At 50.7% G+C, this 19,656-nt stretch overlaps 1 protein-coding gene across 8 annotated transcripts in view; it reads right to left on the bottom strand.

Annotated features, from left to right (window-relative positions):
- The window catches only part of TRIO (trio Rho guanine nucleotide exchange factor), a 372,439-nt gene that overhangs the window by 8,348 nt on the left and 344,435 nt on the right, over positions 1-19,656 (bottom strand). For all 8 annotated transcript variants that reach the window (XM_019951041.3, XM_073802019.1, XM_073802017.1 and 5 more), the window contains 14 exons: positions 19,533-19,636; positions 17,951-18,020; positions 15,661-15,750; positions 14,970-15,062; positions 14,196-14,246; positions 13,886-13,963; positions 12,697-12,888; positions 11,330-11,507; positions 8,140-8,936; positions 4,030-4,277; positions 2,377-2,515; positions 1,527-1,554; positions 1,166-1,328; positions 762-883 (listed from right to left, as the gene is read on the bottom strand). In XM_019951041.3, coding sequence (XP_019806600.1) covers positions 762-883; positions 1,166-1,328; positions 1,527-1,554; positions 2,377-2,515; positions 4,030-4,277; positions 8,140-8,936; positions 11,330-11,507; positions 12,697-12,888; positions 13,886-13,963; positions 14,196-14,246; positions 14,970-15,062; positions 15,661-15,750; positions 17,951-18,020; positions 19,533-19,636 — 2,353 coding nt within the window. The remainder of the gene's footprint in view (positions 1-761; positions 884-1,165; positions 1,329-1,526; positions 1,555-2,376; positions 2,516-4,029; positions 4,278-8,139; positions 8,937-11,329; positions 11,508-12,696; positions 12,889-13,885; positions 13,964-14,195; positions 14,247-14,969; positions 15,063-15,660; positions 15,751-17,950; positions 18,021-19,532; positions 19,637-19,656) is intronic.

Raw genomic sequence — 19,656 nt, 5'->3', positions numbered from 1 at the left:
TGTTTAATTTACTTAACTTATTTTAGTTCTTTAACTGTCATTCTAGGAGGCTGCATCCTATACCTGGTGCAGCTGGAGGACCCAGGAGAAATCTCAGCAGCCCTGGGCCGCACAGCTGGCACAGCTGGCCTCCTGGGAAATGGTAGCTGGAAACCAGCCAGCATGTGTTGCTCACTAAGCATGTACATACGTCAGGCGCATCTACAGGAAATTCTAAAAGGCCTAAGATATGAGTTCTGCTGCCAGCAGCTCAGAGTTTAGCGGAGGAGAGAGATCAGACCTTGCTGGGCATGGAGGGAGCAAGGGCTTTAGTCCCACCAGGGTCGCCCTGCGCTCATGGAAGGGCTGGGAGGACACACCCTCTGGAAGGGCTGTTACGGTCTAGGACGGGTACAGAGCCTGCTCGGGGCTCACCCACACTCCCATCTTTCCTTTCTTTCCATTCTATTCTACGTGAGACTGACGGAGAGGAGCTTCTCTTAGAACTAAAGCACCAACTGAACAATCGGACAAGTGAGAAGCTGGAGACGAGAATGTGTTTTGAACACTAGGAGTACAGGCTGCCCTGCTCCCACCTGGAGGCTGGACCAGACACTCACACGCTCAGTGGCCGTGGGCGGAAGCCCTCACCGTGCACCTCCCCTGCCCGAGGGCACCCCCCCTGGTGTCCCAGAGGCTGGCCTGCTCCGTGCAGCCTCCGAGTGACTTGTCACGTACCTCAGGCCACATCGAGAGTGTGTGGGGCTCGGGGTGCAGCTTACCTAGAACCCTCAGACTGGCTGAAGACGAGGCTGACCCCATGTCGTTCACTGCGATGCATGTGTAGATGCCGTCGTCCTCGGTGGTCACACCAACGATCTTCAGAGCGGCCTCTCCCAAGTCACTGCCACAGAGGAGGGCACACGGCGTTCAGAAAGGCTCAGCTCTCCCCGCCGCCAGCCCCCCGACCTCTCTCCTTTGGGGTCACAGGAAATGAGGAGCTCAAATGCTGACGGGCAATTTCAAGTGGGATTTCAATCCTAGCTGCACACCCAGGTATGACACCTTCCTTCACGGGAGACGTTCCAGGGCCAGAGGTGACTCAGGCAATCGGCCGCGTCAGTCCCAGTGGAACGAGGTCATGCTCACTGCCTGGGAAACTGACCCCCGAGGGGGCTTCCCTCACCTGTAGGAGATGCTGTAGTGACCATCGCTGTTCAAGGTGTTGTGTTCAGGGCCCTTCCAGGTGACCGAGGCCTTGGGGCGGCCACAGACCCGACATCTAAGAACAACGGTCTCCCCTGTCTCACACGTGACCTCGCTCAAGGGAATGACGAATTCTGGGGGAACTGCGCGAGAAAGGAGTCAGTAACGCTGGCCATCCAGCGCCCCCTCTTGTGCCCACCAACCTCCCCCAACAAATGAAGGAGATGCTGCCCAGGCCCAGAGCTCCACAGAAAACCCACGTCCACAGGTTACACTCGAGTGTCCTGAAATGCCCCGTAGACCTACCCTCTAAAGTCTACAAGAAAAAGAACAGAACTCACCGTCATAGATGTAGTTGGGATTGAGAAGCTGAAATGGAAAAAGCGCACAGCTATTAACCAGATACATGAGCTACTCTAAGATATACTGCTTCTATTCTAGGGCTACAGTTGTTGAAAGATGAAAGGAAACACGACTTGGTTTGCCTGCGTATCAATCAGAACCGACCACGTTCCGACTGCCCTCGAATGCACTGGAAGGATTCGTGGCACACAGGTGTAGGAGAGATTTTTCTTCCTACCCACAAACGCACAAATGCTGCTTACACTCAGAGAAGTCCCTTTTACTCATCCTATGGGCTGAGTCCAGCAGATCCCCGAACCACCCACTTCTGCAGAATGGCCAGGGCCCTGACTCAGGGGCCTCGAGCTCCCCTTAAGAGATAGTTCCTTTCTCCCCAAGCAAAACCTGCACAGGTGTAAGGCAATCTGATTACAGAAGTAAAGTGGACTGAAGCACCCGCCGAGGGAATCTGCTGCAGCAGTGAACCTGCATCTTGGCGTCTAGTCGCTTCCCTTGTGGTCTGAGCCACAGCTGCTCTGTGCTCCGTCTGCTTCTGAGGTCCTAGTGTCTGCTCGCTCTGGGACTCCAGCAGCCTTCTTTGCAAGCTACCCATGCGCCCGCTTAGGGGTTTACCCGTATACCCGGCTCCTCAGAATACGTATGCGTACCTGCGCCACACTGCCCGTTGAGAGCACCCTACAAAGCCCTGCAGGTCTGCTCAAAGGGCGGAGAGAGGCGGGCTGCTGCCAGGCAAGGCTGGGTGCCAGGTCCACGACGGCTCCTCCTGGGCCGGCACCAGCCCTGCGTGCTCCCCGAGGAGCACAGGCTCCTGGAGACACCCTTGCTTACCTTCACAGATACCTTGTTGCTGAGTCCTTCCCGAGACTTCCGATAACCGTTCTCTAACTTGCCTTCCCGTTTGCCGTCTTTATCTTTTTTCTCAGATTTTTTCCTTAAACGGAGTGCTGTGTGCCAAGATGTTGACTTCCTAGGGGGACCACAACACATTGTTAGTATTACGCTTTCCTGGTGTTCAGCAAACAATTCCTGAAAGCATCAGAGAAAAGTGGACTGTCCAATTTACACGGATATAGGGTGACTGAGATTCCTTTAGGAACAGGGATCTCAGCAAAGGAAAACTTTTCTGCGATTCTCAATGACCAGAGATAAAAGCCAAGTTTCTTAAATCAAATTTTAAGGATTAAATATAAAGGCGTCTGTGATGGTTAATTTTACGTATAACTTGACTGGACCTAAATATTTGGTCAAACATCATTCTGGGTGTTTCCAGATGAGATTAACATTTCAACTGGTAGAGTGAAGCAGACTGCCCTCCACAGTGTGGTGGGCCTCATCCAATCAGTTGAAGGCCTGAGTTGAACAAAAAAAGACCAGCCTCCCTGAGCACGAGGGAATTCTCCAGCAGAATACCTTCAGACTTTACCTGCACCACTGGCTCTCCTGGGCCCCCAGCCTGCTGGCCCACAGTGCAGGTCTGGACTCACCAGTCTCCACAACTGTGTGGTTACAATAACCACCTGCTGACCACACATACACCCTACTGGTTCTGTTTCTCTGCAGAACCCTAATACAGGGCCTAAGAATATTTCTGAGGAAACGAAGTATAAAATGGGATTCTTGAACAATGTACTAGAATAAAATATCTCTGTGTATCAAGGAGAAACAGGACAAGGGACTGTCAAGGAAGATGGGCTCTTTGTAGCCTGAACTCAAAGCCTGGACTCCCCATGGGGTATAGGTGCAGCCCAGAGGTTTGGGGTGGTGCTGGAAGGCTCGCCAGTCTGGGCTGCAAACCAGCCAGGGGTACTGCCATGCCTGGAGAGGAACATGACCACCGCCTGTGCCTTTGAGTCTGGCCTTTTGGGTTGAAGCCTCTGGAGGCTTAAAAATCACAGTTTTGCAATGCTTCCACTGCCAGAAGCCACCTGGCTGGCGCCTCCTACAGCCAGAGAGATTCAGCGAAGGGCGGAGTTTGAAACCAGCCCCTGAACTCAGTTTTCTTTAAAGTAATGTTTAACGCGGCGAAATTGGTTTCAAGTTACTTGACTAAAGTCACCTAATATACACAAGGCACGTCGGCAGTGGCACCACACGGATCTTTAGCTGAAGCTCCCGGGACGAGGATCTTCAGTGATGCACCCTCAGCGTGCCCGATACGAGTCAGGGGCCCTTGGAAAGTCCTCACCCCTCACCCAAGACCTCTGGGAACTAAGATACCGTGATGCTCTGTCTAGCGGCTTTAAAAAGCTATGTGTGTACAAAGGCAGGTTATTAAAAGAACCCATCAGAACAGGTCTGAGAGATGGAACGCGCCCCACCTTCACTGCGGGGTTCCACATTGTGTATAGAGATGACCTGGCTCAACAGACCACAGCACTGCTTTCTCTCAATGGGCTTCACCCTCCCAGGGCCTCTGTGCCTCGTCTGTGCTCAGCGCCGCCTGCCCCCCGCCCCGCCACGGCTGCCCCGCCGGGCACTCACTTGAGAGTCCCGTCGGGGTTCTCCATGATGACTGCGCTGGTATGCCCCAGGACGAAGCCCGGAATCCAGCCCTCGGCTGCGGGGCACTGGTCAGTGGCGGCTCGGAACACCAGAAACATGTTCTGTTGATTGCTGGCCAGAATCTGAACGACCTCTCCTTGATAGACGTTTATCTCATCCTCCTTCACTGCCGTGTAATCGTGTGTCACCAACATGGTGGAGATGTTGCTACTGCTGCTACTTTCACTCTGTAGAGGGAAAGATGAACAAAAAGGCAGAGGGGAACTGAAACGGGATCTGATGACACGAAGTCGCTCGTCAGCGTGCGCCACGGCACGACGGCCCAGAGCAGGGCCCACTGGACGGACGCCTCCACACTCTTTAGCTAACTTGGTGCCTCTTTTTCAGTAACTGACCGTCAGGATTTCTCTAGAGAGCAATTTAGGAACGACACAGTGATGATGACACTCTACTTTGGAAGCTTGATTATTTCAGTCCCATCTTCCTTGCACCATCAGAGGAATGGCTCATCCTCATGCTGATGCCACGCTGGGTTCCATCTATGTCACAGTCCTGTCACTGTGACCGTCACGCTGCCGGCATCGCTCATCATTTCCACCTTTTTTCCCTTCTAAAGGAGGAACGCGGGACACCTGAAAAGCAGACCAACTACTGTCCTGCTCTCATGGAGAGCTGCTCTGCCTCCTGTATGTATCCCTGGGTGGGTGGTCCTCCTGTGACCGTGACGATTCAACTGTCCTGAAGGTGCGGCCGTCGTGGGGACGGCAGAGCATCGCAGAGCAGCTGTGGACAGCACTGGCCTCACAACTCAAGTTTCACGGACAGCCCCTGGCGTGGGAAAGCCTATCCTCCCCTTGTCTTGGAGTCCCAGTGGCACCCGATGTCTGCAGGTCACTACTGTGTCTTTAGTGTCCATCACAGTGACTGACGCGTGGCAGGCACTCAATACATGTCCAGTATCTCACTCAATGGAGCAAGACTGCAAAAGTTAAACACAGATCGTTTCTCAAGACCATCTACTCAGGTTCACAAGCTGAGTGGCGTTAGCTGCTGAGTAGAAGAAACACAAATGGTGTTTGTCCCGAGCTGTCATTTACCAAGTGACCCCTTTGTTCCAGGGGATGAAGAGGAAGCTGAGACCTCCAAAGCCGGAGCTGCATCTTGCTCAATCCCCCCGTCAACAGCTGGGATGTGGAAGTGGCGTCAGGCGCCCCTCTAGCTTGTTCTCAGGGGCTCCCACCAAAGACGCTGTCTGGCCGTTCACGGCTTCCCAGGACTCCGCTGCTTCCCTCCGCTGGTCTCTCGGATGTCTGGGGCAGGTCCTGAGTCGGTGCAGGCGCGACTGTGGGCAACCTTGCCATACGCCTGACGGCTCTGGGCTACTGAGACACACCGGAGTAGACAGCTGACCACTGTCAAGGAGCCTGTGTGCTGGGAATTCCAGGGGCCAGGACTCTAGGCCCACAGCGGGTGGTGAAGTTAAATACACCGGAGTGCCAGGTTCTCGGTCCTGTCGCGGCTGAGGAGTCTGGTACGTGTTCCCGTCCCTCGTGGATGTCCACGTCGGGCTTTGGCCTGTGCACACACTTTCACGCAATTTTATCCTTTTAGCGTGACTTATATAGCAACGCCCAACAGTGTTGAGACTACAAAGCCACATTTGCTAGAAAATGTAAACAAAACCAACCTCTGTGGCACGGCTCTTTTTTATCGTATAGCGTACCACCCTTTGTCTCGTAAAGCGAGTATTTTGCCACGATAATAACAGCTATTAGTACTTTCTGAAAACCTCCTATGTACCGATCTAAGTATGAGGCATTTAAAAATGGATCTCAATTAATGCCAGTGAGCACGATCACCACCCCTCACACAGTGGAGGTTAGGGATTCGCACGGGTCACCCGGCCTCTGAGAGAAAGGCAGGGCTGTACTTCTATTGCTGCCTGGGTGGGCGGATGCGGGGAGGTGGTGTGTCCACGTTTCGGGCCTGGCGCAGTCACTGCCTGGGCTGATCCACATCCACTCCACTCCTGCTCTCAGCAGAACTTTCCAGAAGGTGTGCGTTAAAGGAGGAAGAAGGACCTGGGCCGTGGGTTAGGCACAGCTGCTGGGCTGTGACCGCAGATAGCTTCACGGAAGCAGACAAGGAGGGAGGAGGCCGCTGCTGACCGCCAGGGGGAGAAGACAGTCTGAATCGGGGGGAGCAGGCAGGGCGGTAGCTCTTCTTGACCGAAAAGCTTAGGAGTCCTAGAGGACACTCTCATGCCCATTCTAAGCCTCTCGTGGTCTTCCCAGGCCTCCAGGGCGTTTCTGTAAGGCACCCGGACTCCCCGGCAGTTTCCCTTTCCAGGTTACCAACCACATAAGAAACAGTGAGAGGCAGAAATAAAAGGCACCTTTTGCGACCTAAAACCTGCCAGAACGTGTGCCGCCTGCGACGGTGCTGGCCTCAGAGTAAGCATCCCGGGGGGAGCCAGGCAGGGCCGGGAACCGAGCACGCTCACGGGGGGCGCAGAGACCAGCACGGGCTCCCACGCTGGGGCGGGTGGCGCTTAGGGGAAAGCGTCCAGGTTAGGATGGGCTGAAGAGCTGCTCCCGTGGCCGATTTCGGAGGGGGCCTCGGCTGCGAGGCCACGCCTGCACCCTGAACCTTCAGCCAGGTGCTGGCAGGTACAGCATCACTGGGCCTCTGGGTCTCTTCCTCTGGCTGCAACCGTGCTGACGCTCACCTGCACACCTAGCATTTCAGAACTAACTAGAGGTGGGGGTCCAGGCTCCCCTGCAGGACACGGTCAGGCACCACGACCGGGACGCTGGTGGCGGCCACCGCAGAGGAGGCCCGCCCTGACCGCTTATTTCTGAGAATAAGACTACAGGGTACATGTACCAAGACCCGTTTTCCAATTTCTTCCTCAATTAAAGACCGAGGGTAACAAAATAAATAACAAAAAATAAGAGGAACGAATAAGGCCATGTCCACCCAAACAAGGCATTAACGGAAGTCCAGAGGAAAGAGAGAGACATGCAAAACCCGGATTGCTTCCTTTCTTTTTTTTATAAAGAGAGATACAGACCCTTTTAGGGGAATGTAGTTAAAAATTTATAAAGCGATCAAACATACACGCAATAGTACAGTTCTATTCCTTCACGCATGCCTTTAGGAAGGTGTTACGGGTCAGACCACCTGCCGTGTGGGAAGCAGTCGGGTAGGACAGGGAGGAAGCCAGAGGATGGGGGCCAAGCCCCCCCAGTAACCCTTCTGCTAAGAACGCGGATAGCGATCCGCGACGCCCCGCGGCGCCCGCAGCCTGCACTGCGACCCCTGCCGGACAGAGCGCGGGCGCTGGGAATCCAGCCTGCCTGCGCCTCCGCTCCCAGCCGCCGGCCGGAGCCCAACATCCAGGGGCCCTAAAGCAGTCTCTCTCTCTTCCACAGTGAAACTTTTTCTTTCTTTTTTTTGGGGGGGGAGGCGGGGGGAAATATTTCCACTGGAGAGATTCCTTCCCCCCTCTGTATCAGCTTAGTTTGCTTTGAGTTGCTGTTGGAAATTTCTTGAGGGATTTTTTTTTCCTTTTTCAGCAGATGAGTCAAAAACGCTGCAAAGATTAATTTAAGGCATAAAAGGGCACAACCAAGCGACGAGCAGAAAGCTTAGAGTGTACAGGTTTCAGTTGACGCAGGAGGTAGACAGCAGGGGCACGGACCCCCCTAAAAAAAGTGTGCGAGGAAGGCAGGGGCGAGAGAGGAAGTTCCCAGATACGCTGCTGCTCGGAAAACGTGAGAGGCTTAGAGATGCTGCATTCGGAAGGTTAATGATCTGCTTTCCCGTATTAAGGAGACACAAACAAAGCAAGGAGCGAGTTAGTAGAGATGAGAGCGCGCCGTCCGCCGGCGGGAGCAGGAAGTTAGAAGGCGTCCCCGCGTGTCCGCGCGGCCAGGGCACAGGGCGGATGGAGCTGGTGACCGCAGCGCAGTGGCCGGGAGCCCAGAGTTAGTACGAGGACAGCGGCGGCCACGCGGGAGGTTTAGCAGAAGAGCCGCGGGACAGAGGCAGCGGGGCGGGCGGGCGGAGGCGGCCGGGCGCTCTTACCCCATTGCTCTGGGTGGACTGCACGGACTGCTCGCTGGCCGAGGAGCACGTGCTCATGCGGTCCGTGTCCTTGCTGGGGGCCGCGTGGCGCTGCGCCTGCCGCTGGAGGGAGTCACTGTCCCCCGGGAAGGTGAAGGAGCCGGGCCGGCTGGCGGGGGAGGCGGGGATGGAGCTCCAGAAGGAGCCCCCCTTCTGCAGGGGGCTGCTGGGGGGCAAGGGCTCCTTGCCGAACGGAGAGGGGAACGCAGCGGAGAGAGGAGAGTTCAGAGGCGAGATGGCCCCGGGCCTGGGCTTGCCCGGCGGCAGGGAGCCCGGGCCGCTCCGCGCCTCCTTGGCGGGTCCGTCCTGATGCGCGCCCGCGGCGTTCCCGGCCGCCTTCCGGGGGCTCTCCAGCACCTTCATCTTGGGGATCGGCTCCGCTTCTCGCTCGGGACCTTCGGGCTCTCCGCTGGGGGGCGCCCTGGCGGGCTGGCCAGCCTCCGGGGCGGGGCTGCTGCTGGGAGGAGGCAGTGACGGGCCGGGAGTGGACATACCTGACATCTTGTCTGCCTCTGCCTGGTTCGAGGCTGCAGAGGAGACCAGCACGGGGGAGTGGTGTCTGACAGGCTGGGGGATCCGGGAGGGCCTGCTTCTGCTCGCGCTGGGGAGGCCGCCGCAGCTGCCGGGACCGCCACTGTGGTTGCTGCCTGCGCCGCTGCTGCCCCCGCCGCCGCTGGGGGCCCCGCCGCCGCCCCCGCCGCTGCCCCCGCCGCCGCCCCCGCTGTGGTTCCTCTGATACTCGATGGGTGATGTCAAGGCTGCAAGACACAGAAGAGACTCAGTCAGGGCACCGAGAAAAGGACGGTCACAGGGGCGGAGGGAAAAGGGGGCACGATGAATGGAGAGGGAGCGCTGGCTTAATGGCCCAGGATCAAGTCACAGGGTGGCCACCAACTTCCAGTCACCGTCATCCAGAAACACCCACCCACCCTCCAGGCAGCAGGCTGGGCACGATGAATGGAGAGGGAGCGCTGGCTTAATGGCCCAGGATCAAGTCACAGGGTGGCCACCAACTTCCAGTCACCGTCATCCAGAAACACCCACCCATCAGGGAAGGCAAAAGAAAAGCTCTTAAATTTAACGACTCTCCTGTTCATGAACGAGTTAAACTGGCCCCGTGGAGGGCCGTCTGCGTGTGCGAGGCGGGAGGGAGCAGAAGTGCGGGGTGACGGAGGAGGTGCGCTGCCGCGGGGAGAAGTTTACTGCCCAGGCTCAGCCAGCACAGCCTTAGCATCTCCGCCAAGTGAAAAGGAGTGGAATCGGCCTGGAGCATCCCAGGCAGATGGCCAGGGTCAACGGTGAGGCCCAGGGCTGCCAGGGGAGATTCAACTGGGACTCCACCGGTACCAGCTGGCTCCCGTGCTGGGAAAGCTTAGCCCAGCTGCCGCAAAGGTCTTCGTTAAACCAGGGACCAGTCAGGCAAAGAAGAACCTGGCTGGGGGTTACCCCACGCGGAGGTGGTGTTAGAGACCTCCACCCTGGGAAGGGAAGGAGCTCCACAAACCCTTGTGGGTCGTGAAGCTGTCCCATCTCCGGGCTTTAGTGATTCAGTTACAGCATCACCTGCAGGAAAATGCAGGAAGCACGCCCAATAAGATACATGGAAACTAACACAGATTCTTAAAGAGCTAAAACCTTTGAGACGTGCGACAATCAGATGTAGCCCCTTCCTGCCTGGGAGGCAGCAGGCGGATGTGAAGGAGCATTCTGGAGCCATACGACATTGGACAAGCTGTGTGCTGGCCGTGGCCCCCGCTCACAGGACGGGAGAGCAAAGTGGGGAAGCAGGCCCGGAGCCCCCTCTATTCCCGACCTCCTTCAGCCCCCGGGAACAGTATCATCGGTCTCTAGACTGAGCGCCCAGGAAACGTGCACAGCACGGCCCACTCGTGCCTGCAATTCGGGAGGCAGTTGATTTTATTTTAAAGAAGACGGTAAACGTTTAGAGATTTCCCAGTAGTTACCTGCTATGGACTGGCATTCAATGCAGTGCTTAAGAGCTACACGTTTCAAGAGACCTGCATTCGCTCTCAGTCACGGGAGCAAAACTATTTTCTCCATGCACAGGAGCCGTCCCCCGCACCGGCCAGCCCCAGCCATCCGGTTCTAACTGCACATGGAAGAAACGCTCAGTCTACAGTCTGGACGGGAGCCTGGAGTTAACACCCGGGCAGCTGATGACCTCTTGGCCAAAAATGCCACGTGACCTTGACTTTTCACTGAGTGCCTGTGTTCCTGAATGTCACTCGAGATATGGGGGTGGTTTTATGTGACAGAGAGATTACAGCATCCTACTGGACCGGGGTGTAGACACGGAACACGGACATGGAGAAAAGGACAAGGACGTGACATTGAATGAGTATCTAGCTTCTCACTGAATTTGACGCTCTTCACTGATCACCGAATTAAAACCAGAGTCCAGGTCAGTGGCCACCAAGAGAAGCCAGCAGTTTCAGGTCAGGAATATGAAGAGTCGAACTGTCTGCAACGTAAGGTGTGTGCGGTCACTCTCCCTGTGGAGAAGGCCTTTCCCTGAGGTGGCTGGCACCTTACTACTGTCCTGTGTTCTACTGTATTATTACTGTATTGCTTCTCTAAAATCACTCATGTCGTGGAAGTGGGAAGGAAAAAAGATGTCTTGTTTTTATAATGAGGAGGGTGGTGCAGATGTACAAGGTGGTCAAACACAAATTTTAAAGTTGCACGCAAGAATGTCTCCAACGTCTCTGGCCAATTACATCTGCTGCCTTAGTTTTTCTCATGCATTTCTTTCCCAGGACAGGGCTCTGGGCACGTGTGGTACGAGAGCCTGTGGGACAGAGTGAACAGTACAGTGGTGAGGGGCACATGGCTGCTCTGAATCTCGACTTTGCCACCAGCGACTCGTGGGACTTCGAGTGAATTACGAATCCACTTTGTGCCTCAGCTTCGTCATCTATAAAATGGGAATAATATCACTACTTGCCACTTTGGGTCGTTCTGAAGATGAAATGAAGCAATAGATATGGACAATGCTTAGAACAGAGCCTGGTCCACAGTAAGTGCTCAGTAAGTCCTGTCATTCCTAGTCGTGTGTAATAGGGGAGAGACGAGAAATAGGAATGTGTACATTAGGGAAAGAAAACACGTGCCCAGTAACAACACACGTTACCATTTAAAAAATTGCGCTGGTTTTCTAAAATCTGGTTGATTTCATGGATCCACGCTTGCCGAACACTTGGACTGGACGAATGCAAGATGAAGGTCTCCACCACGTCCCCCGTCCTTGACGTCAGAGCAAATTTACAGGGATCATTCTCCACGTTTTCCTCCAGGCAAAGGCAACTCACCTTAAAAAAAATTAAAGCATTAGTCACAACGGCCAAAAGGCAGAAGCAACCCGAGTGTACATCAACAGGTGAATGGATAATCAAAACGCAGTCTGTATATACAAAGGACTATTATTCAGCCTTAAAAAGGAAAGACACTCTGTCACAGGCTACACCATGGGTGGGCCTGGAGGACATTTTGCTACGTGAAGTGGGCTAGCCATAGACAACACTGTTATGATTCCACTTAGATGACGGACCTAGGTAGTCGGATTCCTCGAGACGGTAAGTAGAAGGGTGGCTGCAGGGCTGGGGGGATGGAATGGGGAGCTAGTGTTTAATGAGGATGAGTTTTACTTTTACAAGATGAAAAGAGTCCTGGAGATGGATGGTGGGGATGGCTGCACGACAGTGTGAACATACTTAATGCCAGTGGGCTGTGCACTGAAAAATCGTTAAGATGGTAAATTTTATGTTACGAGGCACCACAATAAAAAAACTAAAGCACATTTATTTCCACCGGTCAAGTGCAAAGTGAAGTTCATCCCAGGTCAGAACTGAAACCACCACTTTTTGGTTGAGCTGCCATTTTTACTGCCTCAGAAATCATTGTCTTGCTTTTTCATGACTCCTTTAACTCAGGTACATGGGGATGACCAGGGGTTTAACTAGTAGCTTAAACACTTAACTAGAAAGGTTAACCTGCTGGGACCTCAGGCCTCCTCTGTCTCACCTTTGGTTTGTCCCCTTTACAAGACCCAGGGCCATTTGCAGTCATTTTATTTGTCTTTTTCTTCTATCAGAGAGCAAGCCAACCTACCTTGTCCATCCCTACAGCCCCTGCCCAGCTCTGAGGGCAGAGTAGGTCCTTGTTGAAAGGAGAAGAGAAGAAGACCCTGGGTAAGCTATCCTCTGAACTTAAATAATTTTACATGGTCCTAGAGAAGACAGAGCACAAAAACTAACCAAGATGAGGTCTTCTCATTATGGTAAGAATGAATGCTGCAGCCACATGTGTAAGACGTCAGCCACTGGGGAATACAGACCGTAGACAGATGGAGTGAATTTAAAGGTTCTGAAACGTATTAGAAAATTCTCTAAATAGTTAATAAACTGAAGATCAGGGCATGTCATAATTAAGAAGGAGACAGTTTATCAGCATGATGGGTACATGCGTTAACCCATGAGAAAACAGGCAAACACAAGTTACCTTGATACTGTTCTTAAACAGGAATCCTGGCACGGAGAAGCCCTTTTTTTTATCGAGCGGCTCACTGAAAATGACGATCTGCTCAAAGAGGAACACCCGCCTCTCTTTGCATCGAGGCAGAAGCCCCGTGTCTTGGTCCGTGACCAAGAACGTGTCCTGCAAGAGCAGCTTGCCCTGGGCAACAATTTTACCCTAGAACACGGAGAAGGGGGCAAAGAAATAGGAGAAGAAAACATTGCATTCGAAGTTAAGACATAGGAAGTTCTGCTTTTTGTTTTTTAGCTTTCCTCCCACAGAATGCTACATTTTAAACATGTTTTTCTTGTCTTAATTTATACAGCATAAACATTTCTTTCACTAAAATGAGGTCTTAGCTCCAAACAGAAAAATCATCTAAATAAAATTCTTGGCAACCTCTGTGTAAATCACTGGCCTCAGTTACAGTCAAAGACTGAAAGTGGATCTAAGGATCTAGTTCACAGTGGACGAATGCTTCTCAAGGTGCGGTCCGTGGCCCGGTGGCACCAGCACCCCTGGCGGGACCCGCTCACAAAAGCACAGGAGCCTGGGTTTTCAGAAGCTCTCCAGGAGAGCCTGTGTGTGCTTTTTGGAGAACCACAGCACCAGCACGTTAAACCCAAATCTCTAGCAAAACAGTAGGCAAGAAAAGTAAAACCTTCCCGTCTTCTTACTCAACAAATTGAAAAAAAAAAAAGAAAGAAAGGCTTCTGGTTCTGAATATCTTTAGGATACTAATAGGTAATATGTAATCTGAGTAGACTGTCAACTCATAGAAAAGTCTGTAGGCTAACGATGAGCACAGTGACCCTGGGGTCAAGCTCCCAGGCTGACAGACGACAGAAGGACGGGCCCCCTGTTTTCCACTACGCCTCATGCCAGGGAAGGAAACTCCGCTCCTGCAGCAGCAGAGGGCCCAAGAGACAAAGCAGAGTCCTGCCTGTTCCCGCCACAAGGCGCTGGGCTTTGAGCAGAGGAAGGTACCCCCCCAAAGCAAATCAAATGCACCAAAAGAAGGTGAAAGAAAATATCAATCAGGTTGAAGGACGGTGAGAGACGCCAGAAAACCAAGCAAAAAGGATCAGCTTTCTCCAGGTGGAGACAAAGAATCCGAGACCAAAGAAAGTGATGGCAGCCAGAGGCCGAGGTTAAAGAAGAACAGCCGCATTACGTCAAATCCTTGCAGCCGCCCGACGTTCATCATGTCGTTGCAGCGCTTGGGGACGATGCACATGACCTCCACGGCTCTCTGCGGGGTGGGGTGGGGGGAAAGCAGAGTGAGCGTTCAGTTCCAGAGGGCAAGGCTGGAGCGCTAACCCTCAGATGCCGCTCCTCCATCAGTTCCTCCCCGTTCCCGCCCGCTGGTGTGCAGAGGGCACATCCGGGGCTGGGCAGACCCGCCGTCACCCACCGCCCCCAGGGACAGGCTGGGGACGCGCGGGGATTGAGAGGGGAGCCCAGGGCCCGGGGGTGTTAAGTACCTCTAGTTCCGACGTATCCAGGCTGGCTTTTTTGGAATACTTGAGGAAGTCCTGCAAGGGAAATGGAGAGAAGGGCATGACAAGGGTGATGGTCGCACAGCAGTAACCTTTTTGATCACATGAGACGCCAGGCGCTGGGTAATCCTCATTTTTTCCTCCCAGTAACACAAAGAAAAGGTATCCTTTTGTGTATTTCAAGGCACAGTAGAGCAAAGTCAGACCAGATCTATCTAAGCGGGTCATGGTTCCTGTTTCACTCCAAGACAAGCGCTCATCTCTCTTTACATCCAGGTTCTAAGTTTTATACATGAAGGAATCTCAACACCTCTAACAGTCACTTTTATGGTGGAAAATGGTGTGACTTTGCCTTCAGTGGTGCTTAGGAGTTTGAATCAATCCAGGGCCACTGCTGAGCCCATAGAGAGGAACAGGCAGGGATTAAATATTTGATTTCATCTGGAGCCCCAGGAAGATCAGAAAATACGTAAGGTGGATAGAGCCCAAGACAGCTCATTGGTATTCAAGCTCTGTGGTGGGGAAAAAGCTCACTTTCACGGACCTTTGGCTCAGAACCTCATGTAAATGACAGTGTAAGGTGCCTTATTAAAGTTTTAAAAAGTTACTCAAATATTACAAATCAGAAATGAAAAGCCTGCTTCGTATTTTTTATAGAAAAGGTTCCCGTCACCTGCCAAGCCCTTCCATCCCCTCATGAGTCTTGTCCTCCCGCCAAACGGTCTCCTGCCCCCAGCACGGGCACCGGCAAAGCCTCACCTTCAGCAGCAGCTGGTACTTCATGATTCTCTGCACTGGTTTGATCAGCAAGTCTGTGAGCTGCAGCCTGTGGCCAAGGCGCTGCTTTAAGTCCTGTGGTTTCAAAGTAGAAAGAAGGATCGTAAGTTTTGTCTTTTAAAGTCCCTGTAACTGTCAGAAATGCTAACTAACTACACTGCAGAAGTAACTACTTCTAGAAAAGAGTAAAGAAGAGAAAAGATGCCACGCTGCACACAACCAACAAGTGCTGTGCCTTCGCTCAGAATGTCCGAGTTTGACACTGAAAGATTTCTGAGCTGTTTCTCAAAAGCGTCTTTAATGCTTGCCTAAAATGGCCTTCTCTCAATTGCTTTCTTTTATTCATACAAACAAATATTTTATTTCTAGGCTAAAAGTCTAGATCATGAATTATTCTGAATTTGAAATGAGGCTTAAGTTTGAGATTGATTTTTAAAACCCCTTATTTTAACCATGACCCCAGTCCTCTGAATACTAAGGGATACGATCACAGCTTGAATTTACACTCATTTCTCTGATTTATAGGAAAGAAATACAGGTTCAGAACTCATATAACTGAGGCTAGATTTCCTGAGGATTGCTTAATGTCCTGGGAAACAAATGATATTTCAATTTTTTGAAATCAACTGTAACAAAGGATTCAGAAATACTTTGTTTGTAACTTAGGTCTTACCTCAAAAAAGGTATCGATGTATTCTGAGACAATGTGCTCAGACTTTGGTTTATTTTGACAGTAAACTATGTACATGTGCAACCTTCTCTCCTAGGAACGAAAGGCACACAGATGGGTTAGAACACAGGTGCACATGCAAGTGTCAGCTCATTCATAAAGGAACGTTTCTTAAAACCACACACTTTACCCAGCAAATACGAGAGGCAGTGAAAGGACACAGTTCTTAATGTTAAACGAAGAATCATTCTCCCCCTCTTCAAACCTTGCCAGTGGTCCCAGGAAGCCTGGCTCTTTTCAGGAGGTTAGAAAAACCGCTTTAGTCTCAAATACTGAAGGCAGCGAGCCATCCCTTAATGCCCTGATCCTCAAAGTGTGGTGTGCACACCCCTGGGGTCCCTGAGGCCTTTCGGGGACCCATTAGATCAAAACTATTTTCCAAACAATACTAAGCTGTCATCTGCCCTTTCTGTTGCGCTACCATTTGTAGTGATGTGCAAAACCAGTGGTGGGAGAAACTGCTGGCATCTTAGCAAATATCTTTCACTGCTACACATGCCAATTTCACCTAAGGATGTCCTTGATGAAGTGATTAAAAATTCGTTGTATTAAAACTCAGCCATGGGGACTTCTCTGGTGGCGCAGTGGTTAAGAATCCGCCTGCCAACGCAGAGGACACAGGTTCGAGCCCTGGTCCGGGAAGATCCCACATGCTGCGGAGCAACTAAGCCCGTGTGCCACGACTACTGAGCCTGCGCTCTAGAGCCCGCGAGCCACAGCTACCGAGCCCACGTGCCACAACTACTGAAGCCTGAGCACCTACAGCCTGTGCTCCGCAACAAGAGAAGCCACCGCAATGAGAAGCCCACGCACTGCAACGAAGAGTAGCCCTGCTCACCACAACTAGAGAAAGCCCGTACGCAGCAACAATGACCCAACGCAGCCATACATACATACATACACACATACATAAATAAATACCAAAAAAACCCCTCAACCATGGACTATACATCTTTTTAACGTTCCTGTGACAAAATGGAGATCCCCGTGACACGTGTGCCACGTGCTACAGTAGTCAAGGAAAAGCCCTCGTGTGGCTGAGCCATGAGCTGAACCGACGGCTTGTTTTCATGGACCATTTTTACTTGAAAGAATGATGGACACAAACTATAATTATTTACACGTGGGTATCTGGTAGGCAGTTTCCTGAATATGAATAAAATAAGCCTGTCATTTCAAGGCAAACAACCTGCAATGTCTATTAATGATGAAAACTTGAGCTGTCAAGCAAACAATTACACTTTTGGAAAACATGGATCTGCTACCTGGAACTTGACGATACTTAAAGACAATACTTAAATACTTAAAGAACACTGACAATACTCAATGAACAAATCTGATTTCTTGATACTGTTTATTGAAATGTTTCAACATCTGGAAGATCTGTCTGAATCAGTGAACCAGAATTTACAATGCAGGATGTCACAAGCTGGTGCAGGGGTAAAAGAGCCTTTAAGTGTGAGACAGTTCAATGGCTTCTAGCGCGACAGCAAGAGAGAAGTTCACCAATGGGTTTCAGATTCCATGTTGCGACTAACCTTTAAGAAATTCTCACTTGTTGAGTTCTGATGCAGTGTCCAAGAAAATTATCTATACTTATCAGAAAAGGCTATTAAAACACTCATCCCTTTCCATCCAAATATCTGTGAGGATGGATTTTCTTCATAAATTTTAACTAAAAAACACACTACAATAGGTTCAATACAGAAACTGATATAAAAATGCATCTGTCTTCTATTAAGCCAGACATTAAGGAGATTTGCAAAAATACAAAAATCCTGGTCACTAATTTTTTGAAAATATAGTATTTTTTCCTAGAAAAACCCCCAAACTTTTACCGTTAACATGCTTCTTTTAGATACACACAAAAATTTGGTTATTATATTAAACCCACTGCACGTCTCGATACCTCACCACCTGCACCAGACACTCGTTTGCCTACAGACATCCCCAAATGTTCCTCCTTCTGGTCTGGCTCTGGTCCCCTTCTGACCATCCTGTACTGTTTGTGAACTGAACAGCCAACTGGGGCCAGGTGACTGGGAAAGCTGCTCGTTCACGTGTAGAAGAGCAACGGGGGATTCTGAGTCCAGCTCGCCGCCACTGTACAGTCTGATTTTATTCTTAATGTGAGGACTTTTGTAACCCACACGTGAGTTCACCTTTAATCTGACAAGCCAATTACTAAATATGACAATACAGAACGGAATGTAAATAATGCTATTGTACTTACATGTTTAACAAAAAGGGATCCTAGTTTTTCTGGATCTTCAAGGCACTTCTCCAACTCTCCTAAAAAAAAGCTGAAACGAAAGGAGAAATATTAGAACCATTTCCAACTTGGCCTGCTAATTTTAGATTGAGATTTATATTTCCAAAATATTCTGTTTTGACAAAAACAATTGGGAAGTGTAAAGTATATGCTTAACAAATACAATGTACACTGAAAACATTCTGTTAGGACAGAAAACAGAAAGAGACACAGGTTTACAAGGCAAGGCAGAGTGAGACATCCCTCGACTGGCAAACTTCCCTTCCTCTGGATAATCAACCTTTTTGTCTCACTTTGTTTTTAAATGACACAAACAGTAATATCCCATCTGAATATGGGGTAAAAAATAAATGTTTCAAAGCAATTGGTCATTTTTCTTTCTAAAAACTTGGTCCTCATACCTGTGGGTTTCATATTCTTTCCATGGTAATTTTTAGGAGGCTCAAATTGGATAATAACAGATACAAAATACTGAATGTTACCTGGGCTGGCTTTATAAAGTTTTCTCAAATATTATCAAAATCAACTTCTAGGTGACACATATTAGCTTCCACTAAGATCAGAATTATGTATCCACAGAAACAAAGCAGCTGGGGACAACCACTCGTCACTTCTTCTGGGCCACAGTAGTTGGTAAGATGTATGCCCACCTTAATCATCACTTCCATATGTTGATATTTGTATCTGGTATTTTACTAACATGCAAACCAGTACACCAATAAATGCTACATTGAACTGTGTTGCACTTGAGGATTCAGTATCCCCTAGTTCTGCGCACACCACGGCAGACACCACGTTGCCGGGAGCAATTTCTCTGTCTGGTCGTCCCAGGAGCCTTGTGCTGTTTCCCCTTCCCTGTCACAGCTTAAAACCAGCCTTGGGAGCAGATGACTAGATGACAGCACCGAATATCCTTTTTTAAAATAGGTTTCACTGTAGATTAGGACAGGTGTGGCAAGGTACTGGGATCAAATTTGATTTGCATGGGCAATCATGTCTACTTTCCCCATTAAAGCTGACTTGAAAAAACTCTCTAACAGTAATTTGGATTTATTAAAGAGGTGGCTGCAATTCTAATTAGAAACGCTCACCGAGTCTCACTCTATGCAGATGTTATTCTAAGTGCTTTACATGTATTAACTCAGTCACTCTTCACAAAATCCCATGAGGAGGGTAACACCGTGACCCACGTTGTGCAGAGGAAAGGATGGAGGCAAAGAGAGGGGAAGCAAAGGGCTCGGGGTCAGGACCGTGCTGTGAACCCAGGCGGTCAGGCTCGGCGCCCGGGCTTCCAGCCTTCCCAACACGGGCAACCTGGATGGGTCCGCACAAAGAAGGTAAGAGACTTCCTCGTGCTGTGAAATGCAACCAGCAAAGGCCTCGGAACACCAATATTTCCTTTACACCAGCTACCTCCATGGGGCCACATAGGTAAGGAAATGAAATGAATCAACAAATATCCTTTCTCGTTCGCTTGGCGTGATGCAGTTTAGCGGGTGATGACAGACTGTCCGCCAACGAGCATGGTATGCATTTTACGTACTCTCTGTGCCAGTCGTAAATCTGATGGATGTTGCCAAACACAATCTTGTCTTTGCCTTTCATGTCATCGGGAACGCCATCTTCTTTCATAAGTGCCATGTAGCCCTAAAATTAAATATTTAAAG

This window comes from Tursiops truncatus, chromosome 3, assembly GCF_011762595.2.
Source record: "Tursiops truncatus isolate mTurTru1 chromosome 3, mTurTru1.mat.Y, whole genome shotgun sequence".
Lineage (NCBI taxonomy): Eukaryota > Metazoa > Chordata > Mammalia > Artiodactyla > Delphinidae > Tursiops > Tursiops truncatus.
Note: the sequence above shows the minus strand (reverse complement) of the source record. Positions and strands in the feature narration are given on the sequence as shown.